Source organism: Notolepis coatsorum (genome assembly GCF_963971535.1).
Source record: "Notolepis coatsorum genome assembly, chromosome: 19".
NCBI classification, from domain to species: Eukaryota; Metazoa; Chordata; class Actinopteri; order Aulopiformes; family Paralepididae; genus Notolepis; species Notolepis coatsorum.
The window spans coordinates 33,610,350-33,631,606 of NC_140183.1; the positions used below are offsets into that span (position 1 = coordinate 33,610,350).

The 21,257-nt window shown below is 46.6% G+C and overlaps 1 protein-coding gene across 1 annotated transcript in view; it reads left to right on the forward strand.

The window, feature by feature from the left end:
- Nucleotides 1–21,257, forward strand: part of ttc24 (tetratricopeptide repeat domain 24) — a gene marked incomplete at its 3' end in the record, with an annotated part of 161,183 nt that overhangs the window by 13,799 nt on the left and 126,127 nt on the right. The window contains exon 4 of the mRNA XM_084336601.1: nt 19,769–19,970. Within this exon, the coding sequence (XP_084192727.1) occupies nt 19,769–19,970 (202 nt within the window). The remainder of the gene's footprint in view (nt 1–19,768; nt 19,971–21,257) is intronic.

Sequence of the window (21,257 nt, forward strand, 5' to 3'; positions counted from 1 at the left end):
GCTCGAACCCCCCCCTCCCGGACCCCTCTTTGGATAGTACCTCCATTATCCCTCGCTCCTAACCAGACACTACAATTATAAGCTAGCTTTTATTCTCTCCACCACTTCTAACCACATTGACATTTTGGATTCATTGAGACCCAGAATTCTTGCTGTAGATATTTCTTGATAAATCACATCGAGATATGTAAGAAACCAAACTTTCCGGCACATTTTTCCGGTTGAAACCAGCGTGATGCGATCAGCTTTTTAGCTACTGTGATACCCGATAAAACCAATCTCTTTAGCTGTGGATTTACTGCAAACTCAAAAACATCATTCAATAGTAATACAGAAGGGTGTACAGGTATATTCCAAGATACGAGTTTTGATAATTGTTGGGTCACATCTTTCCAGAATGTCTTAACTGGTGGGCAGTCCCAATACATGTGCATAAATGTCCCTTCGTCCCCGTTTGTACATTGGGAGCATTTGGAGTCTTGTTTAAGACCCATTCTGTTCAGTCTTATAGGAGTCAAGTATGTCCTGTGAATATAGTTAAGATTGATTTGTTGATGGTACGGGTTCCTTGATGTAAGTCGGACATTTGCCCAGGCTCCTTGCCAATCAAAGTCACTTTCCAGGTCTGGTATATCCCTCCTCCAGACAGAGTCTAGTTGGAGGGTTTCATACGAGGACGTTAGTAATTGATGATAAAAATCTGAAACAAAACCTCTCGATGTCTCTCTTTCATAGAAGAATTTGTGGTATCTGTGGTGTTCAATTGGTATGTCTAATGGAACACTGTGAGACTTCAAACATAGCCGTAACTGTATGTAAAAAAGCCATGTGGACATGGTGAGATAATTTTTTTTGCATATTTCTCCATAACTGCAAAAACCCTGTTTGTTAAAAACATCCCCTAATGAGTGTATGCCTTGCTCTTCCCATATAGGGAATCTTATAGGTCGTTTTTCAATTAAGAGTGCATTGTTATTGAATAAGGGAGTATGATTGTGCCATTTGTGTGGGTTAGGATATTTCTTTTGTGTTTCACGCCATATCCGGATCGCATGGGTAATTATGGGGCCAAATTTCCGTTCACAGTGCTTGATTGGTAGTTTAGTGTATGCTATGTCCTTCAGTCTATGTGGGGCTACTATGTTTTCTTCTAATTTTCTCCAGGATACTAATGCTTGGGGGTCAAACCATGTTGTCAATGGTCTTAATGTGTACGCCTTAAAATAGTGGAAAAAATCTGGAAATGCTGGTCTGCTTTATTTCTCTGTGCGGTGGATCTTTTTATACGTGGTGGTTTGTTATTCCAAATACATTTGTATGTGGAGGAGTGTAATCTTTTCCAGTAACCCTCTGGAGGGGGTAACGGTAGCATTGAACTGAAGAAGTTGATTCTAGGTAGTACATCCATCTTAACTATTGATATCTGTGCCTGTACTGAGTTTTTAAGTTTTGCCCACCTATCAAGGTCGTCTTTGATTTTGTTTTGGATTTTTGTGTAATTGTGCTTCACCGTTTGTCTTATGGTGGGGAATATTTCCACTCCCAAGCATCTAAAATGTTTTACCATAGGTATCTCTCCTGGGAGGGTTATATCTTTTTTTGCAGGGGTGTTAAGTGGAAGGAAAGCCGACTTCGGCCAATTTATCTTAAATCCCGATAAATCACCAAAGTTCTCAATCAACTTGAGCAGATGAGGCAATGTGGTGTTGGGGTTTTGCATGAACAATATTACGTCGTCCGCATATAAACTAATTTTATGTTGTGTGCCCTTGATTACGATTGGTTCTATGGATTGGGATTGTCTTATATATTGTGCTAAAGGCTCTAATGATAGATCGAATAGTCCGGGACTAAGAGGGCAACCCTGTCTGGCTGAGCGTGGTACCGGAAAGATTTTGGAGATGATTGTACCTGTTGTAATCATGGCCGATGGGTCTTTGTATAGTACTTTAATCATATCAATGAATCCTTTTCCTAACCCCATCCTTTCTAATACTGCCCATAGATACGACCATTCCAGCCTGTCAAAGGCTTTCATAGCATCCAGGGACAGCATCGCCTTAGGTATGGTGTCGTCCTTGTCGGCATCTAGTACGTGCAGTATTCGTCTTATGTTATCAGTGATCAGGCGGCCTCTTATGAAGCCAGTTTGGTCCGGATGAACTAAAGACGTCATATGCTTTTTTAATCTGATGGCTAATACCTTAGAGTACAGTTTGATATCGGTTCCGAGGAGGCTTAAGGGTCTGTAACTACCGCACTCGGTGGGGTCTTTGTCTTTTTTGAGAAGGACTGTTATGAGTGCAATATTGTCGTTTTTATGGAAGTTCCCCTCCTTGACTGAGTATAAGATCATATTTAGTAATAAGGGTCCAATTATGTCCCAACAAGAAAGGTACATCTTTTATATAAATATAAATAAATATTATTTCTTCAGAAGCAACAGCAGCAGCAATGTTTTAAATGTGTCTGAATTATAGACTTTTTATAATCAACAACAAATTTAAGATAAAAAAAGAAAAATTATTAAAACAATTTGTTTTACAGCAAAAAGTTAACAGAAGTTCAAACAAACAGTTGCATGGCAAGAAATAAAATAATAATAATAAAATGAATAAATAAAATATAAAATGTTTGTGTTACAAATTGTGCTCACTGATATGAACATAGGCCTCTTTACTTACTTAAAAAAAGGAAACATCAAGACATATGTTTATGGTATTCCACCATGCCATGTGTGTTTTATTTTATAATGCTCATGATTATTGCTGAAGTCTGAGTCATACAATACTCACTGGCTTTCATAACCTAACTTGCTCAAGACTTGTTTATGAGTTTGCAATGCATGTCAGGTAGGTAGACCACAACAGAACAATTTTGATTGATAGTCGATTCTACCAATTACGTCACACCGCTTGCACCCACCTCTGCTGTTCTTACCACCAATCGGAAGCTCTTATTCGTTTTTTTACTTTTGGAATGTCCGCCATTACTTTACTCGAGGGACTCAACTAACGGAGCTCACGCTAACAACAACGTTAGCTCCCCGCCGGCCACATTGACAAGTACCAGCGCTTATACATTACTGGCAAATGTTTTGTTGCACTTGTGGCAACGAGCGTTGTCGGCATCGACTTTAGTAAAAATATACCCAGACTTTTGAACGTTTCGTTCTGTCCGCCATGATGAGAACAGAGCTGTCTGTAGCCTACAACTTGAGAGTTGTTCTGAAGCACCGATAGCAGAACCGATAACGTCGGATCTTATCAATACTCAAGTTTTTTTCTAATTTAGAACCGGTTCCCATTTAGAACCGGGTTTCGGGGGGCATCCCTATTTACCACATACATGGAACCTGTATAAACTACATGGGACCAGTATAAATTAGACATGGCTGTAAAGGCAAGACTCTTGTTAGTCCATTGAGCCCATTGTCATTCAGATACATTTGGGGTGAAAGGTCAAGGCACCTCTGAAAATGGCCCCTTCTCAGGTTCGCTACCATGGTCTCTAGTTTCATATAATACCACTATCACTCTAGCTTTGAAATTGAACCCACTACAGTAAAAAAGACAGTAATGTCATATTCATACGAGTAATGAATGTCCTTCACGCTTCCCATCTTCCTGACCTTTTTCCATCATCACGTCACAATGTACGCAACGGTTCCCTCCATGAAGCCATTCCAGGTCTTAAGCTGGATGGTTCATTATCGAGCCGTTTCTGAGTGACTCCGGTGGGATTTAAGTCCATATGAGCTCCTAAGCCCAGCTTCTGGTGAGGGCCGAGGCAGAAATGAAAAGCCCATGTCAAAAGCTGTGTTGGGTGTATAACGAGTCCATTTGATCCAATAATAATTAGAATTGCTCCCTCCAGTGGTCTCTAACTACACACGCTCAAGACCCCTACACTCTGCATCTCCTGGCCGCCTGAGACCCACTCCTGTCCACGCTCCTGGGGGGGTTAGCTGAAACCACCACAGTCAGGACAGCTGAAACCACCACAGTCAGGACAGACAGCAGAAACCACCACAGTCAGGACAGCTGAAACCACCACAGTCAGGACAGCTGAAACCATCACAGTCAGGACATCTGAAACCATCACAGTCAGGACAGACAGCTGAAACCATCACAGTCAGGACAGCTGAAACCACCACAGTCAGGACAGCTGAAACCATCACAGTCAGTACAGCTGAAACCATCACAGTCAGGACAGCTGAAACCATCACAGTCAGAACAGCTGAAACCACTACAGTCAGGACAGCTGAAACCACTACAGTCAGGACAGCTGGAACCATCACAGTCAGGACAGCTGAAACCACCACAGTCAGGACAGCTGAAACCACCACAGTCAGGACAGCTGAAACGATTACAGTCAGGACAGCTGATACCATCACAGTCAGGACAACTGAAACCACTACAATCAGAACAGCTGAAACCACTACAGCCAGGACAGCTGAAACCATTACAGTCAGGACAGCTGAAACCACTACAGTCAGGACAGCTGATACCATTACAGTCAGGACAACTGAAACCACTACAATCAGAACAGCTGAAACCACTACAGTCAGGACAGCTGAAACCATCACAGTCAGGACAGCTGAAACCATCACAGTCAGGACAGATGAAACCACCACAGTCAGGACAGATGAAACCACCACAGTCAGGACAGATGAAACCACTACAGTCAGGACAGCTGAAACCATCACAGTCAGGACAGCTGAAACCATCACAGTCAGGACAGCTGAAACCATCACAGTCAGGACAGCTGAAACCATCACAGTCAGGGCAGCTGAAACCACCAGTCAGGACAGCTGAAACCACCACAGTCAGGACAGCTGAAACCATCACAGTCAGGACAGCTGAAACCACTAGAGCCAGGACAGCTGCAACCACTACAGTCAGGACAGCTAAAACCACTACAGTCAGGACAGCTGAAACCATCACAGTCAGGACAGCTGAAACCACTACAGTCATGACAGCTGCAACCACTACAGTCAGGACAGCTGAAACCACTACAGTCAGGACAGCTGAAACCGCTACAGTCAGGACAGCTGAAACCACCACAGTCAGGACAGCTGAAACCACTACAGCCAGGACAGCTGAAACCATCACAGTCAGGACAGCTGAAACCACTACAGCCAGGACAGCTGATACCATCACAGTCAGGACAACTGAAACCACTACAATCAGAACAGCTGAAACCACTACAGTCAGGACAGACAGCTGAAACCATCACAGTCAGGACAGATGAAACCACCACAGTCAGGACAGATGAAACCACCACAGTCGGGACAGATGAAACCACTACAGTCAGGACAGCTGAAACCATCACAGTCAGGACGGCTGAAACCATCACAGTCAGGACAGCTGAAACCATCACAGTCAGGACAGCTGAAACCATCACAGTCAGGGCAGCTGAAACAACCACAGTCAGGACAGCTGAAACCATCACAGTCAGGACAGCTGAAACCACTAGAGCCAGGACAGCTGCAACCACTACAGTCAGGACAGCTGAAACCACTACAGTCAGGACAGCTGAAACCATCACAGTCAGGACAGCTGAAACCACTACAGTCAGGACAGCTGATACCATCACTGTCAGGACAACTGAAACCACTACAATCAGAACAGCTGAAACCACTACAGTCAGGACAGACAGCTGAAACCATCACAGTCAGGACAGACAGCTGAAACCATCACAGTCAGGACAGCTGAAACCACTACAGTCAGGACAGACAGCTGAAACCATCACAGTCAGGACAGCTGAAACCACCACAGTCAGGACAGCTGAAACCATCACAGTCAGGACAGCTGAAACCACCACAGTCAGGACAGCTGAAACCATCACAGTCTGGACAGCTGAAACCATCACAGTCAGAACAGCTGAAACCATCTCAGTAAGGACAGCTGAAACCATCACAATCAGGACAGATGAAACCACTACAGTCAGGACAACTGAAATCACCATAGTCAGGACAGCTGAAACCACTACAGTCAGGACAGACAGCTGAAACCATCACAGTCAGGACAGACAGCTGAAACCATCACAGCAAGGACAGCTGAAACCATCACAGTAAGGACAGCTGAAACCACCACAGTGAGGACAACTGAAACCATCACAGTCAGGACAACTGAAACCACTACAGTCAGGACAACTGAAACCATCACAGTCAGGACAACTGAAACCGCCACAGTCAGGACAGCTGAAACCACTACAACCAGGACAGCTGAAACCATCACAGTCAGAACAGCTGAAACCATCTCAGTAAGGACAGCTGAAACCATCACAATCAGGACAGATGAAACCACTACAGTCAGGACAACTGAAATCACCATAGTCAGGACAGCTGAAACCACTACAGTCAGGACAGACAGCTGAAACCATCACAGTCAGGACAGACAGCTGAAACCATCACAGCAAGGACAGCTGAAACCATCACAGTAAGGACAGCTGAAACCACCACAGTGAGGACAACTGAAACCATCACAGTCAGGACAACTGAAACCACTACAGTCAGGACAACTGAAACCATCACAGTCAGGACAACTGAAACCGCCACAGTCAGGACAGCTGAAACCACTACAACCAGGACAGCTGAAACCACCACAGTCAGGACAGCTGAGACCACTACAGCCAGGACAGCTGAAACCACCACAGTCAGGACAGCTGAAACCACTACAACCAGAACAGCTGAAACCATCACAGTCAGCACAGATGAAACCACTACAACCAGGACTGCTGAAACCACCACAGTCAGGACAGCTGAAACCACTACAGCCAGGACAGCTGAAACCATCACAGTCAGGACAGCTGAAACCATCACAGTCAGGACAGCTGATACCATCACAGTCAGGACAACTGAAACCACTACAATCAGAACAGCTGAAACCACTACAGTCAGGACAGACAGCTGAAACCATCACAGTCAGGACAGACAGCTGAAACCACCACAGTCAGGACAGCTGAAACCACTACAGTCAGGACAGCTGAAACCACCACAGTCAGGACATCTGAAACAACCACAGTTAGGACAGCTGAAACCATCACAGTCAGGACAGCTGAAACCACTACAGCCAGGACAGCTGCAATCACTACAGTCAGGACAACTGAAACCATCACAGTCAGGACAGCTGAAACCATCACAGTCAGAACAGCTGAAACCATCTCAGTAAGGACAGCTGAAACCATCACAATCAGGACAGATGAAACCACTACAGTCAGGACAACTGAAATCACCATAGTCAGGACAACTGAAACCACTACAGTCAGGACAGACAGCTGAAACCATCACAGTCAGGACAGACAGCTGAAACCATCACAGCAAGGACAGCTGAAACCATCACAGTAAGGACAGCTGAAACCACCACAGTGAGGACAACTGAAACCACTACAGTCAGGACAACTGAAACCACTACAGTCAGGACAACTGAAACCATCACAGTCAGGACAACTGAAACCGCCACAGTCAGGACAGCTGAAACCACTACAACCAGGACAGCTGAAACCACCACAGTCAGGACAGCTGAGACCACTACAGCCAGGACAGCTGAAACCACCACAGTCAGGACAGCTGAAACCACTACAACCAGAACAGCTGAAACCATCACAGTCAGCACAGATGAAACCACTACAACCAGGACTGCTGAAACCACCACAGTCAGGACAGCTGAAACCACTACAGCCAGGACAGCTGAAACCATCACAGTCAGGACAGCTGAAACCATCACAGTCAGGACAGCTGATACCATCACAGTCAGGACAACTGAAACCACTACAATCAGAACAGCTGAAACCACTACAGTCAGGACAGACAGCTGAAACCATCACAGTCAGGACAGACAGCTGAAACCACCACAGTCAGGACAGCTGAAACCACTACAGTCAGGACAGCTGAAACCACCACAGTCAGGACATCTGAAACAACCACAGTTAGGACAGCTGAAACCATCACAGTCAGGACAGCTGAAACCACTACAGCAGGACAGCTGCAATCACTACAGTCAGGACAACTGAAACCATCACAGTCAGGACAGCTGAAACCATTACAGTCAGGACAGCTGAAACCATCACAGTCAGGACAGCTGAAACCACCACAGTCAGGACAGCTGAAACCATCACAGTCAGGACAGCTGAAACCATCACAGTCAGGACAGCTGAAACCATCACAGTCAGGACAGCTGAAACCATCACAGTCAGGACAGCTGAAACCATCACAGTCAGGACAGCTGAAACCACCACAGTCAGGACAGCTGAAACCACCACAGTCAGGGCAGCTGAAACCATCACAGTCAGGACAGCTGAAACCACTACAGTCAGGACAGCTGATACCATCACAGTCAGGACAGACAGCTGAAACCATCACAGTCAGGACAGCTGAAACCATCACAGTCAGGACAGCTGATACCATCACAGTCAGGACAACTGAAACCACTACAACCAGGACAGCTGAAACCACCACAGTCGGGACAGCTGAAACCACTACAGCCAGGACAGCTGAAACCACCACAGTCAGGACAGCTGAAACCACTACAACCAGAACAGCTGAAACCATCACAGTCAGGACAGCTGAAACCATCACAGTCAGGACAGCTGAAACCACTACAGTCAGGACAGCTGATACCATCACAGTCAGGACAGACAGCTGAAACCATCACAGTCAGGACAGCTTAAACCATCACAGTCAGGACAGCTGATACCATCACAGTCAGGACAACTGAAACCACTACAACCAGGACAGCTGAAACCACCACAGTCAGGACAGCTGAAACCACTACAGCCAGGACAGCTGAAACCACCACAGTCAGGACAGCTGAAACCACTACAACCAGAACAGCTGAAACCATCACAGTCAGCACAGCTGAAACCACTACAACCAGGACAGCTGAAACCACCACAGTCAGGACAGCTGAAACCACGACAGCCAGGACAGCTGAAACCATCACAGTCAGGACAGCTGAAACCATCACAGTCAGGACAGCTGAAACCACTAAAGTCAGGACAGCTGATACCATCACAGTCAGGACAGACAGCCGAAACCATCACAGTCAGGACAGCTGAAACCATCACAGTCAGGACAGCTGATACCATCACAGTCAGGACAACTGAAACCACTACAACCAGAACAGCTGAAACCATCACAGTCAGGACAGACAGCTGAAACCACCACAGTCAGGACAGACAGCTGAAACCACCACAGTCAGAACAGCTGAAACCACCACAGTCAGGACAACTGAAACTACTACATTCAGAACAGATGAAACCACTACAGCCAGGACAACTGAAACCATCACAGTCAGGACAGACAGCTGAAACCATCACAGTCAGGACAGCTGAAACCACCACAGTCAGGACAGCTGAAACCATCACAGTCAGTACAGCTGAAACCATCACAGTCAGGACAGCTGAAACCATCACAGTCAGAACAGCTGAAACCACTACAGTCAGGACAGCTGAAACCACTACAGTCAGGACAGCTGGAACCATCACAGTCAGGACAGCTGAAACCACCACAGTCAGGACAGCTGAAACCACCACAGTCAGGACAGCTGAAACGATTACAGTCAGGACAGCTGATACCATCACAGTCAGGACAACTGAAACCACTACAATCAGAACAGCTGAAACCACTACAGCCAGGACAGCTGAAACCATTACAGTCAGGACAGCTGAAACCACTACAGTCAGGACAGCTGATACCATTACAGTCAGGACAACTGAAACCACTACAATCAGAACAGCTGAAACCACTACAGTCAGGACAGCTGAAACCATCACAGTCAGGACAGCTGAAACCATCACAGTCAGGACAGATGAAACCACCACAGTCAGGACAGATGAAACCACCACAGTCAGGACAGATGAAACCACTACAGTCAGGACAGCTGAAACCATCACAGTCAGGACAGCTGAAACCATCACAGTCAGGACAGCTGAAACCATCACAGTCAGGACAGCTGAAACCATCACAGTCAGGGCAGCTGAAACCACCAGTCAGGACAGCTGAAACCACCACAGTCAGGACAGCTGAAACCATCACAGTCAGGACAGCTGAAACCACTAGAGCCAGGACAGCTGCAACCACTACAGTCAGGACAGCTAAAACCACTACAGTCAGGACAGCTGAAACCATCACAGTCAGGACAGCTGAAACCACTACAGTCATGACAGCTGCAACCACTACAGTCAGGACAGCTGAAACCACTACAGTCAGGACAGCTGAAACCGCTACAGTCAGGACAGCTGAAACCACCACAGTCAGGACAGCTGAAACCACTACAGCCAGGACAGCTGAAACCATCACAGTCAGGACAGCTGAAACCACTACAGCCAGGACAGCTGATACCATCACAGTCAGGACAACTGAAACCACTACAATCAGAACAGCTGAAACCACTACAGTCAGGACAGACAGCTGAAACCATCACAGTCAGGACAGATGAAACCACCACAGTCAGGACAGATGAAACCACCACAGTCGGGACAGATGAAACCACTACAGTCAGGACAGCTGAAACCATCACAGTCAGGACGGCTGAAACCATCACAGTCAGGACAGCTGAAACCATCACAGTCAGGACAGCTGAAACCATCACAGTCAGGGCAGCTGAAACAACCACAGTCAGGACAGCTGAAACCATCACAGTCAGGACAGCTGAAACCACTAGAGCCAGGACAGCTGCAACCACTACAGTCAGGACAGCTGAAACCACTACAGTCAGGACAGCTGAAACCATCACAGTCAGGACAGCTGAAACCACTACAGTCAGGACAGCTGATACCATCACTGTCAGGACAACTGAAACCACTACAATCAGAACAGCTGAAACCACTACAGTCAGGACAGACAGCTGAAACCATCACAGTCAGGACAGACAGCTGAAACCATCACAGTCAGGACAGCTGAAACCACTACAGTCAGGACAGACAGCTGAAACCATCACAGTCAGGACAGCTGAAACCACCACAGTCAGGACAGCTGAAACCATCACAGTCAGGACAGCTGAAACCACCACAGTCAGGACAGCTGAAACCATCACAGTCTGGACAGCTGAAACCATCACAGTCAGAACAGCTGAAACCATCTCAGTAAGGACAGCTGAAACCATCACAATCAGGACAGATGAAACCACTACAGTCAGGACAACTGAAATCACCATAGTCAGGACAGCTGAAACCACTACAGTCAGGACAGACAGCTGAAACCATCACAGTCAGGACAGACAGCTGAAACCATCACAGCAAGGACAGCTGAAACCATCACAGTAAGGACAGCTGAAACCACCACAGTGAGGACAACTGAAACCATCACAGTCAGGACAACTGAAACCACTACAGTCAGGACAACTGAAACCATCACAGTCAGGACAACTGAAACCGCCACAGTCAGGACAGCTGAAACCACTACAACCAGGACAGCTGAAACCATCACAGTCAGAACAGCTGAAACCATCTCAGTAAGGACAGCTGAAACCATCACAATCAGGACAGATGAAACCACTACAGTCAGGACAACTGAAATCACCATAGTCAGGACAGCTGAAACCACTACAGTCAGGACAGACAGCTGAAACCATCACAGTCAGGACAGACAGCTGAAACCATCACAGCAAGGACAGCTGAAACCATCACAGTAAGGACAGCTGAAACCACCACAGTGAGGACAACTGAAACCATCACAGTCAGGACAACTGAAACCACTACAGTCAGGACAACTGAAACCATCACAGTCAGGACAACTGAAACCGCCACAGTCAGGACAGCTGAAACCACTACAACCAGGACAGCTGAAACCACCACAGTCAGGACAGCTGAGACCACTACAGCCAGGACAGCTGAAACCACCACAGTCAGGACAGCTGAAACCACTACAACCAGAACAGCTGAAACCATCACAGTCAGCACAGATGAAACCACTACAACCAGGACTGCTGAAACCACCACAGTCAGGACAGCTGAAACCACTACAGCCAGGACAGCTGAAACCATCACAGTCAGGACAGCTGAAACCATCACAGTCAGGACAGCTGATACCATCACAGTCAGGACAACTGAAACCACTACAATCAGAACAGCTGAAACCACTACAGTCAGGACAGACAGCTGAAACCATCACAGTCAGGACAGACAGCTGAAACCACCACAGTCAGGACAGCTGAAACCACTACAGTCAGGACAGCTGAAACCACCACAGTCAGGACATCTGAAACAACCACAGTTAGGACAGCTGAAACCATCACAGTCAGGACAGCTGAAACCACTACAGCCAGGACAGCTGCAATCACTACAGTCAGGACAACTGAAACCATCACAGTCAGGACAGCTGAAACCATCACAGTCAGAACAGCTGAAACCATCTCAGTAAGGACAGCTGAAACCATCACAATCAGGACAGATGAAACCACTACAGTCAGGACAACTGAAATCACCATAGTCAGGACAACTGAAACCACTACAGTCAGGACAGACAGCTGAAACCATCACAGTCAGGACAGACAGCTGAAACCATCACAGCAAGGACAGCTGAAACCATCACAGTAAGGACAGCTGAAACCACCACAGTGAGGACAACTGAAACCACTACAGTCAGGACAACTGAAACCACTACAGTCAGGACAACTGAAACCATCACAGTCAGGACAACTGAAACCGCCACAGTCAGGACAGCTGAAACCACTACAACCAGGACAGCTGAAACCACCACAGTCAGGACAGCTGAGACCACTACAGCCAGGACAGCTGAAACCACCACAGTCAGGACAGCTGAAACCACTACAACCAGAACAGCTGAAACCATCACAGTCAGCACAGATGAAACCACTACAACCAGGACTGCTGAAACCACCACAGTCAGGACAGCTGAAACCACTACAGCCAGGACAGCTGAAACCATCACAGTCAGGACAGCTGAAACCATCACAGTCAGGACAGCTGATACCATCACAGTCAGGACAACTGAAACCACTACAATCAGAACAGCTGAAACCACTACAGTCAGGACAGACAGCTGAAACCATCACAGTCAGGACAGACAGCTGAAACCACCACAGTCAGGACAGCTGAAACCACTACAGTCAGGACAGCTGAAACCACCACAGTCAGGACATCTGAAACAACCACAGTTAGGACAGCTGAAACCATCACAGTCAGGACAGCTGAAACCACTACAGCAGGACAGCTGCAATCACTACAGTCAGGACAACTGAAACCATCACAGTCAGGACAGCTGAAACCATTACAGTCAGGACAGCTGAAACCATCACAGTCAGGACAGCTGAAACCACCACAGTCAGGACAGCTGAAACCATCACAGTCAGGACAGCTGAAACCATCACAGTCAGGACAGCTGAAACCATCACAGTCAGGACAGCTGAAACCATCACAGTCAGGACAGCTGAAACCATCACAGTCAGGACAGCTGAAACCACCACAGTCAGGACAGCTGAAACCACCACAGTCAGGGCAGCTGAAACCATCACAGTCAGGACAGCTGAAACCACTACAGTCAGGACAGCTGATACCATCACAGTCAGGACAGACAGCTGAAACCATCACAGTCAGGACAGCTGAAACCATCACAGTCAGGACAGCTGATACCATCACAGTCAGGACAACTGAAACCACTACAACCAGGACAGCTGAAACCACCACAGTCGGGACAGCTGAAACCACTACAGCCAGGACAGCTGAAACCACCACAGTCAGGACAGCTGAAACCACTACAACCAGAACAGCTGAAACCATCACAGTCAGGACAGCTGAAACCATCACAGTCAGGACAGCTGAAACCACTACAGTCAGGACAGCTGATACCATCACAGTCAGGACAGACAGCTGAAACCATCACAGTCAGGACAGCTTAAACCATCACAGTCAGGACAGCTGATACCATCACAGTCAGGACAACTGAAACCACTACAACCAGGACAGCTGAAACCACCACAGTCAGGACAGCTGAAACCACTACAGCCAGGACAGCTGAAACCACCACAGTCAGGACAGCTGAAACCACTACAACCAGAACAGCTGAAACCATCACAGTCAGCACAGCTGAAACCACTACAACCAGGACAGCTGAAACCACCACAGTCAGGACAGCTGAAACCACGACAGCCAGGACAGCTGAAACCATCACAGTCAGGACAGCTGAAACCATCACAGTCAGGACAGCTGAAACCACTAAAGTCAGGACAGCTGATACCATCACAGTCAGGACAGACAGCCGAAACCATCACAGTCAGGACAGCTGAAACCATCACAGTCAGGACAGCTGATACCATCACAGTCAGGACAACTGAAACCACTACAACCAGAACAGCTGAAACCATCACAGTCAGGACAGACAGCTGAAACCACCACAGTCAGGACAGACAGCTGAAACCACCACAGTCAGAACAGCTGAAACCACCACAGTCAGGACAACTGAAACTACTACATTCAGAACAGATGAAACCACTACAGCCAGGACAACTGAAACCATCACAGCCAGAACAGCTGAAACCACCACAGTCAGGACAGATGAAACCACCACAGTCAGGACAGATGAAACCACCACAGTCAGGACAGATGAAACCACCACAGCCAGGACAGCTGAAACCACCACAGTCAGGACAGATGAAACCACCACAGTCAGGACAGCTGAAACCATCACAGTCAGTACAGCTGAAACCATCACAGTCAGGACAGCTGAAACCATCACAGTCAGAACAGCTGAAACCATCACAGTCAGAACAGCTGAAACCATCACAGTAAGGACAGCTGAAACCATCACAATCAGGACAGATGAAACCACTACAGTCAGGACAACTGAAACCACCATAGTCAGGACAGCTGAAACCACTACAGTCAGGACAGACAGCTGAAACCATCACAGTCAGGACAGACAGCTGAAACCTTCACAGTAAGGACAGCTGAAACCATCACAGTAAGGACAGCTGAAACCACCACAGTCAGGACAACTGAAACCATCACAGTCAGGACAACTGAAACCACTACAGTCAGGACAACTGAAACCATCACAGTCAGGACAACTGAAACCGCCACAGTCAGGACAGCTGAAACCACTACAACCAGGACAGCTGAAACCACCACAGTCAGGACAGCTGAAACCACTACAGCCAGGACAGCTGAAACCACCACAGTCAGGACAGCTGAAACCACTACAACCAGAACAGCTGAAACCATCACAGTCAGCACAGCTGAAACCACTACAACCAGGACAGCTGAAACCACCACAGTCAGGACAGCTGAAACCACTACAGCCAGGACAGCTGAAACCATCACAGTCAGGACAGCTGATACCATCACAGCCAGGACAACTGAAACCACTACAATCAGAACAGCTGAAACCACTACAGTCAGGACAGACATCTGAAACCATCACAGTCAGGACAGACAGCTGAAACCACCACAGTCAGGACAGCTGAAACCACCACAGTCAGGACAGATGAAACCACCACAGTCAGGACAGATGAAACCACCACAGCCAGGACAGCTGAAACCACCATAGTCAGGACAGATGAAACCACCACAGTCAGGACAGCTGAAACCACCACAGTCAGGACAGATGAAACCACCACAGTCAGGACAGCTGAAACCACCACAGTCAGGACAGCTGAAACCACCACAGTCAGGACAGATGAAACCACCACAGTCAGTACAGCTGAAACCACCACAGTCAGGACAACTGAAACCACTACAGCCAGGACAGCTGAAACCATCACAGTCAGGACAGATGAAACCACCACAGTCAGGACAGCTGAAACCACCACAGTCAGGACAGATGAAACCACCACAGTCAGTACAGCTGAAACCACCACAGTCAGGACAACTGAAACCACTACAGTCAGGACAGATGAAACCACTACAGCCAGGACAGCTGAAACCACTACAGTCAGAACAGTTGAAACACACCCAATTCTCCGCTGTTGACTAAAAACACACTTCTTCAATCGATATCTGAATAAATAAAAATAAATAATAGTATTTTACTATTGTACTTTGCTACTATGTCTATACTACTATATACTATCATGGCCGCCTAGTTATAGTTGAAAGTGGGGGTATTTTTTATTTTATTTGGGACAGGCAAGGGGTGGTTTGGAGGGGGTCCTGCACGACCCCCTCCACGGCATATTTCTTTTTAAATGTAATGAACCTGTACGTGCAATTTCCTGCAATATAGAGCCTTCAATCTTGACCAATAAAGCTGCTCTTTTCACTATAAAACTCAGTTTATATTGCAGTATGATAGCCAATTACTATAATAATAATATATTAATATATATATATACTGTATATATACTGTATATTGATTTTTCGCTCATTTATTTTTATTAAATCAATCTCCTTTCAAATAGGCCAAGTTTTTAATAAGAAAGAGAAAAAAGATATATTTCCATTACCTGTAACTCTTGTGTCTCTTTCTCTCCTTCTCTGCCTCCTCCCTGAGTCTGCAGTGCACAGTCATGACATCGATCTCCAAAAATTGGAGGCCCCTCGTCACTAGAGGCCCATGTTAACATTTGCAAACGAAGTCAACGTCATCCAGCTGACACCACATATCTAGATGACAACCACGTTAGCTAGCGGCTAGCACTAAAGCTAACGCCAACCAGAGGGAAACGTTGTTATTATTATTATTATTATTATTAGAGGATTTACGGTATGACCAGATGGCATTTCGGGACGTGAAACACTTTTATTGTATTGCGTGGTAGAAGTTCTACCACTCAATAGTAAAGACATGTCTAACATAATCTTTTGTTTGAACAACTTACTGGAAAATCCTGCCTGCCACAATGACACACTCGGTGGCCTTTGATATTTACACTCAGCCTACCTGCAGCGCCGTGCGCCACTGTCTGCTGGGGGTGGAGACTGGGAGGCACTGGATCAAACCATATGGGGGGGCAGGGGGGGGGGTCACAATCTTTGGAAACTTAAAAACTTGCTATTAAGTGTCATTGCGTATTATTAATTTGATTGAAATTACGTAGTTATGGTTAGATTTATATATTGGGGGGGGATATATCATATTTTTCATATGATCAAAAAGTGGTGGAGCAAGAGCATACCTTTGCTCCCCCAAGTTCAATAGTGGGAGAGCAGATGCTCCGAGTGCTCTATTACGCAGGCGTCTATGTCTACTATGCTACAATGTCTACTACTTTTTTTTTTTGATCAAATTTTTTATTATTATTATTATTATTCACATGAACCTACAATGTCTACTACTATGCACTAAGAGTGTAGCACTCAGGTTCAACACTGTTTGATGAACAATACCACTGACCCTTAGCCACCAGATGTGTACCCCACCCGTTGACTTGTTGTACACGATACAATGAATATAAATGTAAAATGTATTCAGACTATTTATGCAAATACTCAGTGCATCATAAACTATTACACTCTCACCACAATTTGGTTCAATTTGATTAGCTTAATGTTCTAAATGCAATAGGTGACATCTAGGGCTGGGCGATAAAACGATAACGATAATTATCGCAATATATTTTAATAATCGATATCAATATTTTTTTTCTCTTTTTTTTGTGACCTGCAACAGGGCAGTTTTAAAACCAGAGACAGTGGACAGACTTGTCTTTCTTGCCTGCAACTTAAAGTAATGGCTTTGCTTGTCCAAATGACAATACTGACCAAATTGAGATTTATTTTTCTCTTGTCCATTTATTTTGTTTGCTTTCTAATTTAAAATACAGTTTGAAACCGTGTGTACACAGTAGGCTATGTGTGCTAGCAGAGCTAGTCTCCCGTCGCGAGTCACGATGCACATGTGCGGTGGTTTGTCCACCAAAAAAGTGTCAAAGATAGAAAAGAAACTAGCAGAGCCAGAACTATTCAACTCCCCTGGAGCCACAGCCAGCAGAGAAGCCTGTTTACTTTAGCTTTCAACCAGCTGCAGCCTGAGAACTGGAGTGTGAGGGGCTGTAACACTAACGACAAATAATGGCGGCAACGACAAATAATTGCTGCAAAATAAACATACATCCGTTGTTTAATTATACATTTTTTAAATACTTAAATAATTATCGATATCGAGTGATATGATAACATTATCATAACGTTATCGTGATATCATTTTTGGCCATATCGCCCAGCCCTAGTGTTAGATGTTTCGATACTCTAGTGGGTGATGGCTACACCGATAGTGTCCTGCGTTGTGTTTATACGATGACCCCTGTCTCGTGCTCACAGAAACATCTGGTTATCCCCAAGCAAAATGAACAGCTTTTGTTCAACTAAACAGGAGAGATTAACAGGAATGATTTGTGTTCATTGAAAGTCGACAGATTCGTACGATAAAGTCCATTGATAAAAGTCCATTAATAAAGTCCATTGATCAGATTCTCTTCTTCGCTCTCTCTCGTTCCTTTGCTCATTCAACTGGAGAAGATTTACACCTCACCCCCCCACACTTCAGATTCAGATTCAGATTCAGATTACTTTATTCACCATTTCATACAGGTACAAAATGGAATGTGTTTTGACATTACAGTGCATACTTTTTTCACAATTAAGAACAATACAACAGTAAATAAATAATTTTTAAGTAAAGTGCAAGACAGGACAGAACAGTGAGACAACAATAAGACTGTGACAGTGCGGTGGTTGGGGACATGGATACAGTGCAACACAAGGTTCAAGTCCAGAAGTCCAGCCCTAGCAGCTCGCCATAGAGGGGGGGGGGGGGGGGGGGAAGGGGGGGGGAGCAGGGGGACACCTGACTCGTTTACCAGGCGAGCTGCTGAGGGGAAGAAACTCAATCTGTGGCGGGACTTTAGTGTCTTGGGCAGCCGTAGCCGCCTGCCGTGGGGGAGCATGTTGAAGAGGTTGTGACCCGGGTGGGCGGGGTCTGCCATGATCTTCCTCGCCCTCCTCAAGGCCCTGGTGGAATGTAGGGACTCGAGGGAGGGAAGGGGGCAGCCGATCACCCTCTCCGCCGAGCGAATCACCCGCTGCAGCTTGGCCTTGTCTCTGACCGTGGCTGCAGGGAACCAGGTGATGATGGAGATGGTGAGGATGGACTGGATGATGGCGGTGTAAAACTGGACCATCATGGTCCTCGGCAGCCTGAACTTCCTCAGCTGACGTAGGAAGTACATCCTCTTCCGGGCCTTTTTATTGAGAGCGATGGTGTTCAGCTCCCACTTCTACATTCGTTATCTTAAGGAATGCTTATTGTGACTCCCAGAGCCAGGTCGCCTAGCAACCTGCACCCATGGATGCCCTAGTTACCACTCCAAGAGAGAGGGGTCATGACAGAGACACCTCACCACTGCCAGTGTAGAAGTGTTGTTGACATCATTAATACATATTATAATCACAGACGAATCACCATAATTCTTCACTAGTGACATCACTGACAGCAACAATTGTGAATGAATTAATATAAATTAAAGATATTTGTATTCTATTGATGTTTTGGCTAGGTTAGGTTTCTGATGGGGACAATAGCTGAAAATATGTTTTTATTGTCATAGACAAGGCAATTCAATCCCCAATTTGCACTCCCAATTTGTTTCAATAGCATTTGTAACATACATTTAGGTGACAAGTCAGTATAAATCAGTCTGTGTGTGTGTGTGTGTGTATGTGTGTGTGTGGTGTGTTGTGTCTGTGTCTGTGTGTGTGTGGTGTGTGTGTGTGTGTGTGTGTGTGTGTGTGTGTGTGTGTGTGTGTGTGTGTGTGTGTGTGTGTGTGTGTGTGTGTGTGTGTGTGTGTGTGTGTGTGTGTGTGTGTACAGGAGTGGCCCCAGGCGGCTCAGAGCTGCATGCGCGCGGTGGAGAGCTACAAGATAGCAGGGAGGCTGAACTCTGCAGCCGTCGCTCTCAAAGAGGCGGGAAACCACATGCTCCAATCGGACCAGTTTACCGCCGATGACATCATCGCCGTGTTGTCTGAGTGCCTGGAGCTGAGTGACAACATCAAGGAGCCAGAGGTGCTGGGTAGGTTGACATGATGAAAACCTTCCTGTTCACCGTTTAGTTGAGATGTAATTACTGATGAGCATTTTGACTTCTTTGAATTCTTCAGTTTTTATGCCCTTTTCTCTTCATAGTTTGTAATGCTCTTTCTACTTGTATTCCTTTGTATCCATTATCTAAAGCACTAAGCATAAACTTGCCTTGCCTTGTATGGAATAATTGACCCGCAAACCAAAGGTCATGACAGGGAAATAGCTAGGTAACCACTCCTACACAGAGCTGCCTCTACGTCTGTACGTCACACAGCCTGAAACACACTCCTACACAGAGCTGCCTCTACGCCTGTACGTCACACAGCCTGAAACACACTCCTACACAGAGCTGCCTCTACGCCTGTACGTCACACAGCCTGAAACACACTCCTACACAGAGCTGCCTCTACGCATGTACGTCACACAGACTGAAACACACTCCTATACAGAGCTGCCTCTACGCCTGTACGTCACACAGCCTGAAACACACTCCTACACAGAACTGCCTCTACGCCTGTACATCACACACCCTGAAACACACTCCTACACAGAACTGCCTCTACGCCTGTACATCACACAGCCTGAAACACACCCCTACACAGAGCTGCCTCTACGCCTGTACGTCACACAGCCTGAAACACACTCCTACACAGAGCTGCCTATACGCCTGTACGTCACACAGCCTGAAACACACTCCTACTCAGAGCTGCCTCTCCGCCTGTACGTCACACAGCCTGAAACACACTCCTACACAGAGCTGCCTCTACGCATGTACGTCACACAGACTGAAACACACTCCTATACAGAGCTGCCTCTACGCCTGTACGTCACACAGCCTGAAACACACTCCTACACAGAACTGCCTCTATGCCTGTACATCACACAGCCTGAAACACACTCCTACACAGAACTGCCTCTACGCCTGTACATCACACAGCCTGAAACACACCCCTACACAGAGCTGCCTCTACGCCTGTACGTCACACAGCCTGAAAAACACTCCTACACAGAGCTGCCTCTACGCCTGTACATCACACAGCCTGAAACACACTCCTACACAGAGCTGCCTCTACGCCTGTATGTCACACAGCCTGAAACACACTCCTACACAGAGCTGCCTCTACGCCTGTACGTCACACAGCCTGAAACACACTCCTACTCAGAGCTGCCTCTACGCCTGTACGTCACACAGCCTGAAACACACTCCTACACAGAGCTGCCTCTACGCCTGTACGTCACACAGCCTGAAACACACTCCTACACAGAGCTTCCTCTA